Source organism: Hemicordylus capensis, chromosome 5 (genome assembly GCF_027244095.1).
Source record: "Hemicordylus capensis ecotype Gifberg chromosome 5, rHemCap1.1.pri, whole genome shotgun sequence".
Lineage (NCBI taxonomy): Eukaryota > Metazoa > Chordata > Lepidosauria > Squamata > Cordylidae > Hemicordylus > Hemicordylus capensis.
Genome location: NC_069661.1, coordinates 215,851,770 through 215,872,083, shown reverse-complemented (window position 1 = coordinate 215,872,083; position 20,314 = coordinate 215,851,770). Strand labels below are relative to the sequence as shown.

The 20,314-nt window shown below is 44.3% G+C and overlaps 1 protein-coding gene across 5 annotated transcripts in view; it reads left to right on the top strand.

The window, feature by feature from the left end:
- Positions 1-7,098: 7,098 nt before the first annotated feature.
- CACNA1I (calcium voltage-gated channel subunit alpha1 I) overlaps positions 7,099-20,314 on the top strand; it is a 228,718-nt gene continuing 215,502 nt past the window's right edge. For all 5 annotated transcript variants that reach the window (XM_053253047.1, XM_053253048.1, XM_053253049.1 and 2 more), the window contains exons 1-2: positions 7,099-7,266; positions 14,486-14,619. In XM_053253047.1, the coding sequence (XP_053109022.1) occupies positions 7,174-7,266; positions 14,486-14,619 (227 nt within the window). In that variant the 5' untranslated portion in view covers positions 7,099-7,173. The remainder of the gene's footprint in view (positions 7,267-14,485; positions 14,620-20,314) is intronic.

The following is a 20,314-nucleotide window of genomic DNA, read 5'->3' as shown; positions in this document are numbered from 1 at the left end:
TGTAACAGCAGGGTGCAGAAATGTGCGACCTTTAGGGCTTATGTAGGTGACACAACTGGGTGAAAGGGGATAGTGGAATTTTCCTTCATCACCAGAGCAGTTGGCAAGGGATTGCTGCTGCTGTCATGAGATTTTTCCAGGCTTCTGGTGGTGCAGTGTATGCTGAGAAGGCAAGGGCATGTTTGGAGGACCATCCACAGTGGGGCAGGGCTTTCAACTCCCAGTTGAAGTCTACGGCCAGAGCCTTGGTGTGTGAATGCTGGGTTTCCAAACCCCAACAGAGGTTCTGGTCATCAGGAGTCATGAGGTAGGAGTGATCCTCCCCATTATATTATATGAATAATAAACATATATACAGGTGAAACTCGAAAAATTAGAATATCGTGCAAAAGTTCATTAATTTCAGTAATGCAAATTAAAAGGTGAAACTGATATATGAGATAGACGCATTACATGCAAAGCGAGATAAGTCAAGCCTTAATTTGTTATAATTGTGATGATCATGGCGTACAGCTCATGAAAACCCCATATCCACAATCCCAGAAAATTAGAATATTACATGAAACCAATAAAACAAGGATTGTAAATAGAACAATATCGGACCTCTGAAAAGTATAAGCATGCATTTGTATTCAGTACTTGGTTTGGGCCCCTTTTGCAGCAATTACTGCCTCAATGCGGCGTGGCATGGATGCTATCAGCCTGTGGCACTGCTGAGGTGTTATGGAAGACCAGGATGCTTCAATAGCGGCCTTCAGCTCTTCTGCATTGTTTGGTCTCATGTCTCTCATCCTTCTCTTGGCAATGCCCCATAGATTCTCTATGGGGTTCAGGTCAGGTGAGTTTGCTGGCCAATCAAGCACAGTAATCCCATGGTCATTGAACCAGGTTTTGGTACTTTTGGCAGTGTGGGCAGGTGCCAAGTCCTGCTGGAAAATGAAGTCAGCATCCCCATACAGCTCGTCTGCGGAAGGAAGCATGAAGTGCTCCAAAATCTCCTGATAGACGGCTACGTTGACCCTGGACTTAATGAAGCACAGTGGACCAACACCAGCAGATGACATGGCTCCCCAAATCAACACAGACTGTGGAAACTTCACACTGGACTTCAAGCATCTTGCATTGTGTGCCTCTCCATTCTTCCTCCAGACTCTGGGTCCTTGGTTTCCAAATGAGATGCAAAAGTTGCTCTCATCAGAAAAGAGGACTTTGGACCACTGAGCAACAGACCAGTTCTTTTTTTCTTGAGCCCAGGTAAGACGCTTCTGACGTTGTTTGTTGTTCAGGAGCGGCTTGACAAGAGGAATACGACATTTGAAGCCCATGTCCAGGATCCGTCTGTGTGTAGTAGCTCTTGATGCACTAACTCCAGCCTCAGTCCACTCCTTGTGAAAGTCCCCAACACTTTTGAATGGCCTTTTCCTGACAATCCTCTCCAGGCTGCGGTCATCCCTGCTGCTTGTGCACCTTTTTCTTCCACACTTTCCCCTTCCACATAACTTTCTATTAATGTGCTTTGATACAGCACTTTGGGAACATCCAACTTCTTTTGCAATTACCTTTTGAGGCTTTCCCTCCTTATGGAGGGTGTCAATGATGGCTTTCTGCACAACTGTCAAGTCAGCAGTCTTTCCCATGATTGTGATTCCTAATGAACCAGACTGAGAGACCATTTAAAGGCTCAGGAACCCTTTGCAGGTGTTATGGATTGATTAGCTGATTGGAGTGGGACACCTGGAGCCTAGACTGTTGAACCTTTTCACAATATTCTAATTTTCTGGGATTGTGGATTTGGGGTTCTCATGAGCTGTACGCCATGATCATCACAATTATAACAAATTAAGGCTTGACTTATCTCGCTTTGCATGTAATGCATCTATCTCATATATCAGTTTCACCTTTTAATTTGCATTACTGAAATTAATGAACCTTTGCACAATAGTCTAATTTTTCGAGTTTCACCTGTATGTAGGTATGTTTCTTTTGTGAGCCCATTGGGGATGGGGAACCATCTTATTGTTTGTTTATTTTTCTATATAAGCTGCTTAGAGCACTTTTGTTGGAAAGCGGTATATAAATATTCATAGTAGATATCTTATTAAATCTAGCTACTGAACCCTAAAGGGGTGGGGAGGGCAAAAGCTAAGGCAAGCCAAGTTCAGCTACCAGCTTTTCTTCTCAGAGGGAACGAACCTAAGCTTGTTCCACGCTTTTGGAGAATGGAAATGGGAATGTTCTGGTTTTGCAACCCACAGAGAATTCAAGATGGTGGGACAATTTTACTTGACACATTCCTTATTTTAAGGTTTATTATTCTAGAACTGAATAGTGTATAATGTTAATTAATAATGTATGGTCTTTATCTGAGAAATTTCCAACTTCCTAGTACTCCAGATGGCACATGTCCCTTATTTATACTACATATGCTGGCAAAATGTCTATTTTAACCTAACTTTGCTTGGGGCATACTTTAGTGTCTCTGTGAACAGTGCATACTGCACCTCTCCATACGATCCCTCTCAATGGAAATAATCATCCCATAATGTCAGGAGTAGGGGGAAAGTAGCACTTTCTTTTCCATAGCAATGAATGCAACTACTCACTTATATGGGCAAAATTAATGCTGTGTGCTTATGGACATCCCTGAGGTGGAAATCCTCAGTCCAGCACAGGAGTGGGCTTCTGCCCATGTATTTCCCCAGACTGAAAAGCCACATCTAGGAGCTGAGGTTGCAGGCATAGACCTATTCAGGTGGTTGGTGATAGCATGGTTCATCCCTTTGTTGGGGGGGGAGGCAAAAGGGGGGAGCAGAGGTCTAAATTAAGTTCTCCCCAATCCCTCAAAGAGATTATTGTTGCAGTTCTTCATATGTTCACTGAAGGAAGGAAAAACAGAGCCTCCCACACTAGGCCTGAAGATAGAAGGGGGCCTGAAAGGAGGCATGTTGCACTTCACTTGCCTGTGACTGCCTGCCCACCTCTGCCCCTCCTTCAGGGCGGCAGTGGTGTACGTCGGACCAGACGTACCTGGAGAGTGGACAGGCAGGCAGGAGGGCAACTGAGTAATCTGAGGGTGGATGAAAGGAAGGAGGGCAGGCAGGCTGGTGATCTGGGCTGGCGGTGGAAGGAAAGATGGGTGGAAGGCAGGCAGGCTGGTGATTGGGGCTGGAGCGAAGGGAAAAAACTCTGTGGCACAGGAGGACAGGCCAACAGCCCACTACAGTTCCCAAATAATTGTGCAGGGTGGGAGTCCAATCCACATATAGTGGAACTGGCCCAGAAAATCCCATGGGCACCCCTGTTTCTTTGCCTAGTTAGGGATATGCTGGAAGCTTGAACCTAGCTGGATCAAGACAACTATATCAAATTATGTCCCATTGAATTTTGTGGAACTTCCATACCTTATGAATTCAGGATTAGGCTGTAAGGCTGCAAACACACCTGCTTCAAAGGGAGCAAACATGTTCCGGAATGAGGTGTCTAGTTGTATTCCTTTCCTCCTTGCTACTTGCATCTCTTAATTTTCCTTGGCCTAGTTGCTGTTCCCATTGAGCAACAGACACCAGGTATCTTTTATCTTCCTTTTAATGTTGCACATTCTGGTAAAAACCTAGTCTGAGCATGTCCTTTTATCTGTATAGCTGTTCGTGATGGGCTTTGCTAGTTCTTTATAAGGAGCCATAATAGCGGCTTCATTCTCATTTAAACTAAATTTAAATGTCTAAGCGGGGAAACAAAGGGTATTAAAGCATTTTTATCCAATTTAGGGTGCTTGCAACTGCAGCAGCAATTTAGAAACCCCCTAGCATAAATGTAAATCAGGATTTAGGATAGTAAACTTTGGAGAGGAGAGAAAAATCAGGTCAGAATTACTAGAACAAAAAGGGGTGTAAACAATCTATCAAGCCCTCTTGTGTTTACTATGCATCATCATATACAAAGTAAAGTGGCATTTGGTGAAATTTACAAGGCAACAAATTAAAAAGAAATACATGGAAGCTGGTAGGTGGGGGCATTGGAAGGGAGGGGTTTGATAAACTGTGATAGAAAATGAAGATAAACTGTCTCCCTGCTGTTGTAAAAGGAGCTATGGGAACCTCCCGAGTGAAGGATTTACCATTACAGATGCGTCATCTACAGGGACACTGTGCAGTAACTAAGAAACAATTACAAGAACTATCAATCATCATGCTTATACTGATCAGCAGCTGGGGTAAGAGAACAAATTTCCCCCCTAGTTAAAGTGCAGCTTAATTAAGCCCATCATGGACATTACATCCAACATTGGTCACTGCTGGGAGCAAAATAACCATTTCGATGGACCAGTGATCTGTTTCGATGCCTCACTTCAATGAAATCAGTACCCCTAATTTCTTCTGGGAGAGAGAATAATTTGAAGACAATATAGTCTTCATTGGCACCCATTGCAGGAGAAACTGTTCCCTTCTGATTACGAATATAATCTTTTCCTACCTAATTGTTCTAATGTGTTGGCTCCAGAGAAGACGTGAGCCTTTGATGCATACACAGAGCTCAGCATAAGCAGGTTCTTCCAGTTCACATGAAGGTTGAGAAATGAATGATCCTGCCCCCAATTGTGCAGGAGTCTTGCAGCTAATGTTTGAGCCATTTTTGGAAGGGCGGTATAGAAATCAAATTAATAATAATAATAATAATAATAATAATAATAATAATAATAATGTAATGAGAAATCTGTTTATGATGTCTGGTTTATCAAATAGCTGAAATGGATATTTCTGTCTTTTCATGATGAATATTGAGCTTTCGGAGTCAGGCGGTATAGAAATCAAATAAATAAATAAGTTGCTTTCTGAGGTGCATTAAACATGGCTGTGCTCTGTGTTACTTGTATCTGAGGATGTGGAGAAACCCTCTAAAAAGATTCCCCAGTTTTTCTCCTGGGCTTTTCCCAGACAGCGGGCTTAATCATGGGATTAAGTGTGGTAAAGCAGAATGAGTTATGAGATCACATATTAGCCTCATATAAGCACAATAAAAATAATTTGAAGAAACCTGGGGGCCATTTGCATAGGGCTGCTTTAATAGGGTTCCTCTCGGTGCCTTCGGGATTTTTTCTGTGCCACGTTCATACCACTTGCTCCCAGGTCTTTCTCTGATCCCTTCTGGATTTATTTCTGTTTCTTCTTCTTTTGCTTCAGCTGCGTGGAAGGCTGACTTCTTGATTGGCCAAGTCCATGCAGGGTTCCTTCGCTTTTCCCTCTCTCTCTCTCTCTCTTTTTAACATTTGCTTAGTGATCTTGTGGAGCATTGATCTCTGTAACTACACTGGCACAGGTGCATAGAACAACGTTCCACAAGATCACCAAGAAATGTTCAAAAGAAAATTTGAGGCTATTTATTTATTTATTTATTTAATACATTTCTATACTGCCCCAAACGCAAGTTCTCTGGGTGGTTTACAAAACAATAAAAACAGCTAATAAAAGATGAAAACATTTCAACAATTAAAATTCAAAAAGTTAAAACACAATTAAAACAGTATCTAATTAAAAGCCTGGGTGAACAAATGCATCTTGACTGCCCTTTTAAAAGTTGTAAGGGATGGAGAGGCTCTTATTTCAGCAGGAAGTGTGTTCCAAAGCCTCGGGGCAGCAATGGAGAAGGCCCGTCCCTGAGTAGCCACCAGAGGAGCCGACGAACTGCAGACGAACCTCTCCAGATGATCACAGTGTGGTTCATAGAGAAGAAGACATTCTCTTAAATACCCAGGGTCCAAGCTGTTTAGGGCTTTATAGATTATAACCAAAACCTTGTACTCTGCCCGGAAACTTACGGCAGCCAGTGTAGATGTTTTAAGATAGGAGTGATATGGTCTCTCCAAGATGACCCAGAGACCAATCTGGCCGCTGCATTCTGGACTCACTGCAGTTTCCGGACTACGTAGAAAGGCAGCCCCACATAGAGCGCATTGTTGTAGTCAAGTCTGGAGGTGACCAGCAGATGTACTACTGTTCTGAGGTCATTTATCTCAAGAAATGGACGCAGATGGCATATCAGCCGAAGCTGATAAAAGGCACCTCTGGCTACTGCCTCAACCTGGGACACTAGGGAGAGTTTTGAGTCCAGAAGCACCCCCAGACGGCGTACCTGTTCCTTCTGGAGAAGTGTGACCCCATCCAGAACAGGCAGATCAAAATCATCTCCTGAGTTCTGTCCCTGCACATTAAGTACCTCCATCTTATCTGGATTCAGTCTCCGCCTGTTACCTCTCATCCAGCCCATCACTGCCTCCAGGCAGGCATTTAGGGAGGTTATGCCTTCTCCTGATGACATTGACATGGAGAAATAGATGTGGGTGTCATCAGCATACTGATAGCACTCTGCACCAAATCTCCTGTACTCTCATGCATTCTGGAATTCTGGAAATCTGAATACATCCACCTCAGTCAGCTGCTCAAGGTTTTGAACTTGGAATTCATCCATCTTAGTCAGCAGCTCTGCTTTCTGGATCTGGAATGTGTGCACCTATAACTCTTCATCTCTTCAGTGACCCATGAGGTTTATTATCAAAGATATTAAGGATACCATCAAAGAAACATTAGAAACTATACTCTCTGGGTCCTCCACATAGGAGCTTGGCTCCTCCTTTGTGCACATTTATGTTTTTCTTCTGCCTTATGTCTGTAACTACACTGAGTGATATCCTATGACTATTTGTTACTCCATGATATATGTAAATAACATGGCTGTTCTTACTAGCCCTTATTAGAAGACAGCAATATATGGATTGATTATACTATTTACTTAGTTTCTATTTTTCCACTGCATTTGTGTGTTCCATTAACATAGTCCTCTTACTGGCCATGTTTAAAAATAAGTTAAAGAACTTTCTTTTTCAAATGTTTTCTCTTTGATACCTGCTGTGATGCTGTGCTGTGTTTTACTGTGGTTCCTGTTTAAAATTGTGCTTTGAATGGTGTTTTTAGCAAATTTAGAAAGTCCTTTAAGATTACTGAAAATCAGGTAAGTCTTTTAAACAATAAGAAAAAAATGTGAGGTGCTAGAAGGGGCGGGGGGACCCTTTTGTTTTTATTCTGCCAGATTTTGAGGATGGTCTCACTGATTGTAGCTGACTTGTGTGTGTGTTTTCCTTGACTGTTTTTTCCTTCCACTTGGTTTGAGTGTGTCAGCATGATGGTGATCCTCCTGAATTGTGTGACCCTTGGGATGTACCAGCCTTGTGATGATATGGACTGCCTTTCCAACAGATGTAAAATTTTGCAGGTACGTAACTCCTTCTCCATAAAGGTAGCAGGTGAATCACTGTCTGGGGTCTTGGCTGATAGTGTCCATGACAGCACAATTCAGAACAAGTAAAAGTGTTTATAGAAATGTTCAACACAAATTAGCATTCTTTAAAAATTCTGCTGTACACATCTGAATTAGTCCCTCCATCTCTTGACACATCTGTCTGGGTCTTCCGCGACCAAACTAGAAGATATTATTGGTAAGATATATGGAAGCTTTGATCCATAGCAAAAGTACTTTCAGAAAAGAAATCCAGGATTTAACCCTGGATTGAATCCTATTTATCTATCCTGGTGTCCTTCAGGGCTCCATCCTGTCCCTGATGCTTTTTATTTTATTTTATTTTATTTATTTAACATATTTTTATACCACCCAAAACTTACATCTCTGAGCGGTTACAGATAAATGACAACAAAGAAATTAAAACATTGGTTAAAATAAATGACAGCAAAAAGTTAAAACATTACAATTTAAAACCTTAAAACAATATTTTAAAACAAAGTTAAAACTATTAAAATGGTATTTAATTAAAAGCCAAGATGAACAAATGTGTCTTTAAAGATTTTTTTTAAAAAATGTCAGATGGGGAGGCTCTTATTTAAGCAGGGAGCGCGTTCCAAAGCATCGGGGCAGCAACGAAGAAGGCCTGTCCCCGAGCAGCCACCAGACGAGCCAGTGGCAACTGCAGATGGACCTCTCCTGATGATCTCAATAGGCGGTGGGATTCATGATGAAGCACCCCACTGCCTATTGAGCTCATCAGGAGAGGTTTAGCATCTACATAAATCTTCTGGATGAGATCTTCAGGGGATTTGGAGCATGGTGTTATCAATATGCTGATGATACCCAAATCTATTTCTCCAGGATATCATCATCAGGAGGAGAGCTGGTCTTGTGGTAGCAAGCATGACTTGTCCGCTTAGCTAAGAAGGGTCTGCCCTGGTTGCATATGAATGGGAGACTTGATGCGTGAGCTCTGTAAGATATTCCCTTCAGGGGATGGAGCCACTCTGGGAAGAGCAGAAGGTTTCCAGTTCCCTCCCTGGCTTCTCCAAGATGGGGCTGAGAGGGATTCCTGCCTGCAACCTTGCAGAAGCTGCTGCCAGTCTGTGAAGACAATACTGAGCTAGATAGACCAATGGACTGACTCAGTATATGGCAGCTTCCTATGTTCCTATCAGGAAATGGCATAGTTCCCCTGCCTTCAGGCAGTAATGGGATGGATGAGGGGATAATGAATTGAAGCTGAATATGAACAAGACGGAGGTACTAATGGTGAGGAGTCATAATTTGAGGTACTTGATAGAATTTCCTGTTCTGGATGGGGTTGAACTTCCCCTAAAGGAACAGATATGTAGTCTGGGAGTGGTTCTGGACCCAGGCCTCACCCTGGTGTCTTAGGTGGAGGCTATGGCCAGGAGTGCTTTCTATCAACTTTGGTTGATATGTTTGTCCCTTGAAGATAATGATCCCAAAACTGTGTACACTCACTGGTAACTTCTCGGCTTGCCCATTGCAATGCGATCTACATGGGGATGCCTTTGTATGTCGTTCAGAAACTTCAGTTAGTTCAAAATGCAGGAGCCAGATTGGTCTCCTGGGTTTCTCAGAGAGACTAGATTATACGAACAACCCTGCTGAATCAGGCCCAAAGGATTATCTAGTCTAGCATCATGTTTCCCACAGTGGCCCACAAGATGCCTCAGGGAAGCCCACAGGCAAGACCTGCAGGCATGCCCTCTCTCCTTTTGGAGCTCCTCACAATCTGTTTTGGATTTCACTACCCTAAATAGTTTAGTGTCATCTGCAGATTTGGCCACCTCACTGCTTACTCCAACTTCTAGATCATTTATGAATAAATTAAAAAGCACTGGTCCCTGTAAAGATCCCTGAGGAACCCCATTTCTTACTTCCCTCCATTTAGAGAACTGTCCCTGTTTGCTGTTCTTCAGCCAGATACCAATCCAACCATGAACCTGTTTCTTTATCCTGTGACTGCTAGATTTTCTCAAATGTATTTAATGAAGAACTTTGTCCAAAGCTTTTTAAAAGTCCAAGTATACTATGTCAACTGGATCAGCTTTGTCCACATTCCTGTTGACACCACTCTTCTATATGCTTAACAACTTTATCTTTGAAAATGCTTTCCATCAATTTGCCTGGCACAGACATTAAACTAACTGGCCTGTAATTTCCCGGATCCCTCCTGGTAGGGGTGTGTACAAAACTGGAAAACCCGGTTCAGTTCGAGTAGAACTGGACTGAAACTGAACTAGGTCTGGTCCGGTACTGTGCACACTAGAGCCAGGCCTGGTCTGGCTTGATTCCAGACTGGTTCAGGCATGGCTAAGGGGTGGGTGGGAAATGGGATTGTTTACAACAGAAAAATGGTGGACTTACCACCATTGCAGGCTTTCATGGGTACTACCGTGGCCACTGGAGGGTCTCCTGAGGTCCCCCCTCATCCTACTGGACTCCCCCCAGTCATTTTTGGCCCATTTGGGGCTGTTTTTGGCCCATTACTGGCCTCTCTGCTCTGGTGGTGACCATTGTGGAGGCCACCTTGCATGTGCACTGGCGATCTACGTGGCCGGGTCATGACTCCAGTATGACCACTGCCAGCACACAGAGGCCCAGCACAGGTTCCTCAACACTGACATCTCATACCAGGTCCTGTGCACCACTCAGGATTAAGTCCAAGGTCACCTTCTCTTTGGTTGGTTCCATGACCAACTGTTCTAGGGCACAGTCTTTCAGTGTATCTAGCAATTTGGCCTCTTTCAATGTGAATTTACCCAGCCTATGTATGAGTAATTGAAGTCACCCATTATTATAGCTATATCTCTTTGGCACCTCCCTGATTTCCTTCTGCAGCTCTCAGTCACTGTCAGCATTTTGATCTGGAGGGCAATAGCATGATCCTAGTAACACATTTCCTTTCACACCTCATATTGTCACCCACAAAGTTTCTGTGGACGACTCTGGTGGTCTTTAAGTTTTATCCCTTTATTAACATACAGTTCTACTCCACCCCCAATTCGCCCCTCCCTGTCCTTTCTATAGAGTTGATATCCAGGAATAAGAGTGTCCCACTGGTTCTAACTGTTCCACTATGTTTCTGTTATGTCTACTATATCTATGTTTTCAGTAGCACTCCAGATTGCCCTTCTTGGCTCGGAGACTTTTGACACTGGCATATAAGCACCTATATGCTGGTCTTGTGGTAGCAAGCATGACTTATCCCCTTAGCTAAGTAGGTTACACCCTGGTTGCATATGAATGGGAGACTTGATGCGTGAGCGCTGTAAGATATTCCCCTCAGGGGATGGAGCCACTCTGGGAAGAGCAGAAGGTTTCCAGTTCCCTCCCTGGCTTCTCCAAGATGGGGCTGAGAGAGATTTCTGCCTGCAACCTTGGAGAAGCCGCTGCCAGTCTGTGAAGACAATACTGAGCTAGATAGACCAATGGTCTGACTCAGTATATGGCAGCATCCTATGTTCCTATGCTGAATCTCTTACCTGGTGTGTGCTATCTTTCTTATGGCCATTTGATCTCTTTGAGCAGCTAGCACATTCTTCTGTCTGCTCTGTACCTGGTTCTACTCTGTCCCCTTCTGCTTTATCTGAAGAATTTACACCCTCACACCTTAAGGGATGGCATTTGGTGAACCGGATGCAGCCTAGCTCCTATAATCCAGAGAGGTAATTTTAAAAGCCGCTCTGCAACCATTTCAATCTTAAGCACCAGCAGTCTGGTTCCATCTTGGTACAAGTTGAGCCCATCCTTTTGGACAGGCTCGTCTTGTCCCAAAATGTATCATGGTGCCTTAAAAGATCTAAATCCCTCCTTATTACTTAACCCAGATGAAAAAATTATTAATATAGTGGCCAGGTTTTGTTTTATAATCTGCAAAACTCAGTCTGATCTTTAGCAATGCATTTCATAAGTAGTTTATATATTTCTCTCTTCTCTTTAAATTGTATTTACATGATGCATTGTTTGTATTTCTTGTATATTGGTCTAGGACCATAATAAAGTTCTGTTCTGTTCTGTTTTAAATCCCTCCTCCCACCAACACTGTCTCATCCACCTGTCTCATCCTCAGCACTGCCTGTCTTGCTGGCCCTGCTCATGGAACATGTAGCATTTCTGAGAATGCTACCTTGGGAGTTCTGGACTTCAATATGCTTCCTAGAAGCCTAAATTCGGCTTCCAGGACTTCCCGACTACATTTCCCAACATTGTTGGTGCCAGCGTGCACGACAACAGCTGACTCTTCCCCAGCACTACCTAAGCCTATTTAGATGCCACGTGACATCCACAGCCTTTGCACCAGGCAGGCAATCACCATGTAGTCTACACATGGGTCACAGACCCATCTCTCTATAACGTTCATGATCATGTCACCCATTACTAGGAGGCCCCCACCCCTCAGAGGAGTATCCCCTGTGAGTAAAGATATGGGCTCATCATCCATGGAAAGGGTCTTTTCTAAGGGAGCATTTCATTCTTCCTCGGAATGATGTTTTCCTTCCCCGAGACCTCAACTCTTCATGACAGCAGATTCTACTGGTTGACTGACCAGAGGACCACTGTGGATTGCAAATGAACATTTTAGGACAGGGTGCATTGAAGCAATGCACTCCACCCTTTTAATATCAGTGATGCAGAAGAACCCAAACAAACAAACAAAATAAAATAAAGGTAAAGTGTGCCGTCGAGTTGGTGTCGACTCCTGGCGACCACAGAGCCCTGTGGTTTTCTTTGGTAGAATATAGGAGGGGTTTACCATTGCCGTCTCCCATGCAGTATGAGATGATGCCTTTCAGCATCTTCCTATATCGCTGCTGCCCAATATAGTACCAGTGGGGATTTGAACCAGCAACCTTCTGCTTGTTAGTCAAGCATTAGCAGTAAGGTTGTGCTTTCTTTTTTTTCTGTTTTGTTTTTGGCCTGAATCTGAAACACCCTCATTTTGTTCTTTGTTTGAAATCAGCCAATCCAAAACACCCCAGTTTTGTTCTTTGTTCGAAATTGTGAAATCCGAATCCAAAACGTTTTGGATTTTAAAAAATGGCCCTGGGGATAAACTAGTGAGTGGAGGTGGTAGTGCCCAATGGATGGAAGCTACCATCCCAAAGGGCTGATTTGGGGTGAATTTTTGAAGTTTAAGATTTTTCCCATAGGGAATAATGGAGGTTTCAGCAAAAGTTTAGTTTCACGTCAGGGGGAAAGGGGTGGCCCAGAGCAGAGTATGGAGGGTGGTAGTGCCCAGTGGGGGCAAGGAAGCTGCTAGAATTATTTCAAAGGAATTGGGCAGATGGCTGATTTTTAACAATTTAATGGAGTTTACGCAGCTTTAAAGTTCTTCCCCATAGGGAATGATGGAGGTTTTGGCAGCCCCATAACTGCACTTGGGGGGCACCAGGGTGGCCCAGAGTGAGTGGTGGTGTAGAGCACATAGGGTGCCAACCACCTCCATGGGTTGCTAACCCATGGGGTACTGGGTTCTGTTGTTTCTGAGATGTTTTGAGTGTAGATTCTCTGGTAGCATATGAGAGTGGATTCATGGTTTGTTGTTGAAAATCTCATATGCTACCAGAGAATCTATTTATTAATTTATTTATTTTTACATTTTATATTCCACTTTTCCTCCAAGGAACCCAGAGTGGGATACTACATACTTAAGTTTCTCCTGACAACAACCCTGTGAAGTAGGTTAGGCTGAGAAAGAAGTGACTGGCCCAGAGTCACCCAGCAAGTTTCATGGCTGATTGAGGATTTGAACTTAGGTCTCCCTGGTCCTGGTCCAGCACTCTAACCACTACACCACACTGGCTCTCAGAACACCTCAGAAACAACAGAACCCAGCACCTCATGGGTTAGCAAGCCATGGGTGTGGTTGGCACCCTATGTGCACTACACCACCACTCTCTCCCAGCCACCCCAGTTCCCCCCAGGTGGAGTTATAGGTCTACTGAAACCTCCATTATTCCCTAGGGGGGGAAACCTTAAAGATGTGTCAACTTCAACAATTCCTAAGAAATCAGCCCTTTGCCCTATTCCTTTGAAATCTGGGTGGTGGCAGGCACCCATTGGGGCACTACCACCTGACCCACTCTTCCGCCCCAAATCCACCCCAAATAACATCTACATCACACATCATCATCAACAACAGAGCTTTGCAAAAAACCAGGCAGATTTCCAAAGGTCATGCACTTCCACATCCCCCCTGAAATGCAATTGAACTACACACAACAGTGTGAAACAACAACAATGAAATTCACACTGCCCCACGCAGTGTGCACACTGCCACACTGGCCAATGAGGGTAAATGCACACTGCCCCATTGGCCAATGAGGGTAAATTTTACCCTTAAATTTCCTTAAAAGGAATACAGAGGCAATTGCCATCAGATCAGCCCATGTTTTCACTGGTCAATCTGTAGGCTGGAAGGGCCGGAAATTCAAACGTATGTCAAAACTAAAAATGGAATCTGAAGGAGAAAGACTTTTCATGATTGCAAAATGGAGTTCCAAAACAGCCAAAACAACAAAACGTTTTGTATCCGAAACAGGGACATTTTGTTTCGGCTACAAGATTTTCTGTTTTGAGTATTGGGTGTTTTGTTTTGGTTACAAAACAGCCCAAATGGCCTGTTTTGGGCACAAAATGTTTTGAATCCGAAACGAAATGCACACCCATAATTAGCAGCCTTTAAAAGAACCCTAAAACATATATTGGCCTTTAGTGATTACTGAGATTATTTTAGCCTGGCCTTTAGTGATTACTGAGATTATTTTAAACTGGATTTAATATTATTTGTTTTTGATGTGTTATTTATTTTAATTTTTATCTGTTTTTATATTTGTAAACCACCTAGAGCCATCTGGGTGAGGCACTATAGAAGTCTGATAAATAAATTAAAATAAAATAAATGCTGGTTAACTGGTGTGATTTGACCAGGATTGGTCTGTAATTCTGGGTTCTTGCAATCAGCTTCACAGGGCTCACTAATCTTGATTAACTTTTTAACCAGGATCATTGTGGCTGTGTGAACCCATAACCTAGTTATGTCCATCCATATTAGTTGTTTGTTCTCCAGAGTGGTGGAATGAATATTCACTCAACATGTTCTGATATATAAGACAAAATGCTAGTTAAAAGTCCACCACAGTTTTCCATTGTCTTTCAGGTATTTGATGATTTCATCTTCATCTTCTTTGCTATGGAGATGGTGCTAAAGATGGTGGCCTTGGGAATTTTTGGGAAGAAATGCTACCTTGGGGACACATGGAACCGTCTGGATTTCTTCATTGTTATGGCTGGGTAGGTTACCTGCCTTCTTTTTCATTCTTTGCTAAGCATATTGTTGGGTCAAAGTCTTCACTATGGGAATTGACCATGATTTCTAAGCATGCATTGAACGTAGTACAGGGCCATGTAAAATACAATGACAAGGTTTGGTTCTCATTTTTATATTAGTGTAAAATAAATGTTATCGTTCTTCATTACCCCAGGGAGAGGAGCAGAGCAGAGCAAAATGTAAGTCTCGGATTATTTCATAGTAATTCCTTGTATCGTTCCCACATGTTGGGAAGACAATAGGGTTGCACAGAAAACACTGGAAACAATGGAAGTGCTCATTGGGAGCCTGTGGATTAGTTACGATCTCTGACTGAGTTCCATATTTGTGAAAGGGATTGTTGTTGTGAGAGATAGTACAACAAAGATAATAAAGTACTTTGCAAGTTAAAAGCACTATATCTTAACTCAGATACACAATTCAGTTCCTGGGTTCTTTCTCTTTAACACACTCAAGCATGTCCAACAAAAGGAACTCAAGTCTGGGCTACACACTAAAAGGCGATTTCAGTTTTTATTGATTTTTGTTCAACAAAATAAAAGGGCTGTTCACCAAAAACTGAGTAGGACATATTGTGCATGCTCCTTATTTTCAATCATGTGGAAGTAAACAACTATGTAGGAAGAGGGAGTGATCATGTGTGATTGAGTAGCTGAGGAGGATGGCACTGTCCTACCCAGCAATCATACTCAGCATTTTAACAAGGTAGGAGGGAAATTCATCCTACCCAGCTCCTCTCTCACAAACGATCACTCCCCGACCTCTTACCTAGTTTGCTCACACACGATTGAAAATCAGGAGTGCACACAGCTCCCAAAGCTGGGTAGGATGCTTGTTCTACCCAGTTTTCAGCTATGTGAACAGCCCTAAAGTAAAAATAAAGGATGCTGTCTGAGACAGTCAAGGAGGAGCAAAACCCATCTCCAAACTATGCTCACCCTTGTCAAGGGCAGGATGGCAAATTCATATGCACACACCCAACTGTGTCTTGCTTCAGGCACTGGGTGGCCTTTCAGAAGAATGTGTGGTAGTGATGGAAGCTGATGTGATGTGCTTGTGTGGAAGCTGGTGCATCATGTAGAATGGACAATTTTGCAGGGATCCCAAAGGTCCCTGCAAAATAAGGGCTCCTATTACACAATCCTAGGTGTATTTTGCTTGAAAATGCCAAATCATAAGGCAGGTGGAGGCAGAGTGGAATCTTCTTGATCAAATCAGTGCTGTCTCCTGCTACAGATTTTTGCCATTCAGAGCATCCTTGTAAAAGAAAAGAAAAGAACAAGCACTGTGTGTCTGCCTTTGCATCTTATTGGCCCATCTCAGCATACCTCAGGGACATGTTGACATTTTAGTGGGTTTTTTTCCCCTCCCCAGCAGTGAAGTTGCTATAGTAAAGCTCCAGTTTCCACTTCATGTGTTTCACTGTACACCAAGCAAGGCACCCACAAGGATTCGCCAGTCAAAACGTTTGGTGAGATTTCACTGCCTGCACTGGTGGGCACAGTTTTGCAGGATGGTTTCTTTTTTAAAAAAAATGAACTTCTTGATGGGGGAAGTATTACTGCTTCCAGCAGCAGATATCCCCTGTGGCCTATATGCATATAAATTTCTTTCCTCACTGTAAAGAATAATAACCATCTGTCATTCTTATCTGGAACTCACTGACTGAACTGGCAGTGGGTTCAAGCTTGAGCAGAAAAACTTCCATAGCACAAACAGCAGCACTAGCTCTCTGTATTGGTATTCAACTCAGCATGTCAACACAGAATTGCCATCTGGCTTCTTTTAAACCAGCTTAGATCAGTAACTTTCACTATTTTTCAAGTGGGGGCCACTTTGGCAAAAAAAAACACAACAACACCCTTTCAGTATGAGAGTCATTTCCCACTGTGCTGACCTCTGCACAGTACTGTACTTTTTTTTCTCAGTGCCGGGAGGACCCTTTAAGAGAGACAGAGCCCTCTCTTAAGAGCTCTAGGAGGAAAGCACTAGGAAGGGCTACACTTCCTTTCCAGCACTCTGGGCATGCCTTCCAAGATGGTACAGGGGCTCAAGAGGGCTCTGCTTCCCTTAAAGGAGCCCTATCAGCACTGGGCAAAGTACAGCATTCCACAGTGTGAATGGTCATCTCTGCACAATGCCAGGGGCACTTTTTCAGCTTCACACAGGCCCAATAAATGGCGAGGCGCCGGGAGACGGCGCGGGATAGCCTGGCCCTGGCCCCCCCGGGGTGAGGCGGTGGTGGCGGAATGGGGGGGTGGCAAGGTGGAGGGAGCGGCATGGGGGGCAGCAGAATGGAGGGGACGGCAAGGTGGAGGGGGCGGCATGGGGGCAGCATCGACGGCGTCATGGGGAGGCGGCAAGGCGGAGGGAACTGGCAGCGGCGGGATAGCTTGGCTATGGCCCCCCAGGGTAAGATTGCGGTGGTGGCATGGGGTGGGGAACGGCTGGGCCCAGCTAGTAAATGCTCTGCACCCGGGCCCACTAGTATTATTATTAGTTCACAACAAATATATGGATACAAACCTAGTCAAACTGTTAGTCCCAAGAAGAATTGGAAGCAAATAAATCGTGGAACAGCTCCATCTTGCTATACTCACAATTGCAGCTTTCCCTTCTTAAGGAACAAATTGGGCAAAAGCATAAGGTTGCCAGTGCTCCACACCTGGCTGGAGACTCTGGGAATTTGCACCAATCTCCAGGAGATGACTGAAAGCTGTCCTGGAAATTTTAGTAGCTTGTTGTTGTGAAAAACATTTGCAGGCAGGGCCCAGGGGAAATCTCCAGGAATAGCTTTAGTTAGAGCTGGCAACCCTACACAAGACCGTGGTGCCTGGGTTGAGGTGCAAAATTCTGTCTTGCCCCATGCCCTGGGTGTGGGTCAGGGCCCTTTCAAAGCCAACCCTTGCAAGCTTTGAAAGTGCATAGAGAGCAGGGAGGTGGAGAGGTTGTTATCATCCTCCTCTTCTTTCCTTGTGCTTCTTGTAAGCTTTGAAATGGCATGTGAGGAGTGACTTCCTTACAAAGTTTGCAAGGGTCAGATGCATCTGAAAGAACTGGCTTGACATCAGCAGCAGAAGCCTGCTGGGGCCCCAATGATCTGTCAGCTTTAACTTTTATCATGAAAGGGCCACACCTGGCCCTACATCAGCATCATCCACTGTGAGGAATTTATTTTCCCTGTGCCAACACTGCTTGCTTTCCCAACTTATTTAGTCAGATACTGTCTCACTGACAATAGGTCGTCTGGCAGCTCCATGCCTTCCAGCTTATAGTTGGTTCAACACCCAGGTGTCCAAACTTCCTCTGAATGGAATTCATGCAAATGAACCAGCCAAAGTACAATAGGCTCAGTATTCACACCTACCCTGATCAGCTTGCATATTGTTTTGCCATCACAATTGTATTGTCTTGTATACTGGCAGGGGTTTTGCTACAAAATCGGGGTCCAGTGCACAACTTCCCAAGCAGACATGGCAGCCAACACTCATGCTGGAGATTATGCTACATGGATGCCAACCAAAAGGATGTTGAAGGGCCACACTGACTATAACAAAACTTTCTAACTGCATTTCACTCATTGTGTGGTGATGTTTGAAATTGTGTGGTCAGCAATGGTCATGTAGAGGGAGAGGGAGAGGGAGAGGGAAGCTGATGTCCAGCATTGAAAGCCACACAGCTGAGCTGGGAGGAATCCCATTTCCCACAAGATTATTTCTTTATTATTTCTCTCCCTCCCTATTTCCAGCATACATTCTGGTATTTCTTGGTACATTTTGACATAGTGTGAGGCTCTACACACAATCCACGTGTAGAACCTAACCGGGTTCTGCAGGGAGAGCGGGCTTAGCTCTCCCACCCATCACGGAGCTGGTAGGGGTGTCAGGGATTGAGGGCCACCTACCCCCCAGAAGTCCCAGGATGGGCATTCTGGGGAGGCCCCGAGGCCGGAAGGCTTGTTGCAGCCTCCCGGTCATGGGTCTCCTCACAAATCACGGTGGCACCGTGCCGTGGTGACTCGTGATCAGAAGAATGAGGTTAGCGGAGTGCTTGCTCCACTAACCTTGTTCAAGGGGAGGGGTATTTTGAGAGGTTTGTTGTCGGGAGCCGCACAGCTCCTGTTGCAGGACGTGACCTCCAAAAAGCAGGCTAGGCTCCCTTAGCCCGCTTTTGGGAGGTGGTGAGACTAGCCTCAGTATTTAGCATTCTTGAGATAGGGGCACATGAAAATGTTAACAGTTATTATTCATGCCACATTTTCAGAGAGATGACCTTGTGAGCTGAGGGTGGGTTCCTAGACTTGCGGGGTCATCTGTGAGCAAATTGTGTGGATGACCCATTTTATGAAAATGTTCGCATCCACACGTGAATTACTCTAGCAGCCATCTCATAGATTCTGAAAGTTATTTTGGAACTGACCTTCTGTTTTCCATGATACTGTAATTAAACTGCTACTACTTCATATTAGGGAGGAATTATCTCAGAACCATCTGAATCTTCTACACTGGAAAAGGTATAGCCCTGGTTTACTGTAGTGGGGCTTCAGGTTAATGCAAACAACAACAAAAAGTTTGATGCTGATGTTTCTTTTTGCTGTAGAAGGCAGGAGGAGTTCAAACGGGGGAAAGATTAGCATGAAGGAGCCTCGATGCACAAGCTAATTTTTCAGTTTTCTAACTGCAGTTAATTTTTCAGTTTTCTAACTGGCTTCAGACATACACTTTAACAGCAGTTAACACTAACTGGAGTTAAAATTCCAAACTCCAATTCATGCCACAGACGTTCACCAAACTGTGGCCCACAAAACTTCAGTCCCAGGACATCCCAGCAAGCTCCACAGCCCGGCTGTGGGCAAAGCATCACCACATCAGCAAAGTGGCTGCGATTGGCCATGTCCTCAAAAGGAGTGTGTCCATCACGCTCTGCTAGCTTTCTCAGGCAGATGACAGCTTAACCCTTTCCTCACTCTGTTCCTAACTATCGTATCCTAATTAATTTTCTGCAAAGCAGTGGGTCACAGTACCAATACTTGGCAGCAGAGGGTCACATCCTCTAGCAGGGCCATCCCTAGTGGAAGGTGGTGCTGGGGCAGATCACACATGAGTCCAGGCCTGCTTCCTCCACAAAGTGCAGAGGGGAGGAAAGGAAAGGGGGGGGGTGAACAAGGCATGCCAGGTCCCCTCCTGATTCTGTGCAATGTAGTTAACTTTTCCTCTCCTCTTTTCCTCATCTTCCTCTGTCTATTTTGTTTGGGTTTTTAAAGAAGGTGTAGCAGCAGAGAGAGCCATTCAATTCAGTCTTTTCCCCACCCCTTTTGTGTTCTCTCCTTTCTTTACTGCAAGGCAGTACACTTCTTTCTCTCCTCTTTTCCTCACTTTCTCATACTATTCTCAGTGCCTCTGTGCTTCCATGCCTCCATTCATGCTCACTCAGCCCTCACCTCAGAGCTCAGTCTTGGTGTGGGGAGAAGCGAGGTGACAGCCCCAACATGGCATGAAGTGCCTCCTCTCATCCTACGAGCTGTGGTAGCAGCAGCAGCAAGCAAGCCAACAAGCAATGGAGCAGGGAGAGAGAACTGTTCCTCTTACTTAAGAGGAAGCCCGTGGAACTAAATCACTTACTTCTGAGTAATACCAGCAAGCCTGCAAATTGTTCTCA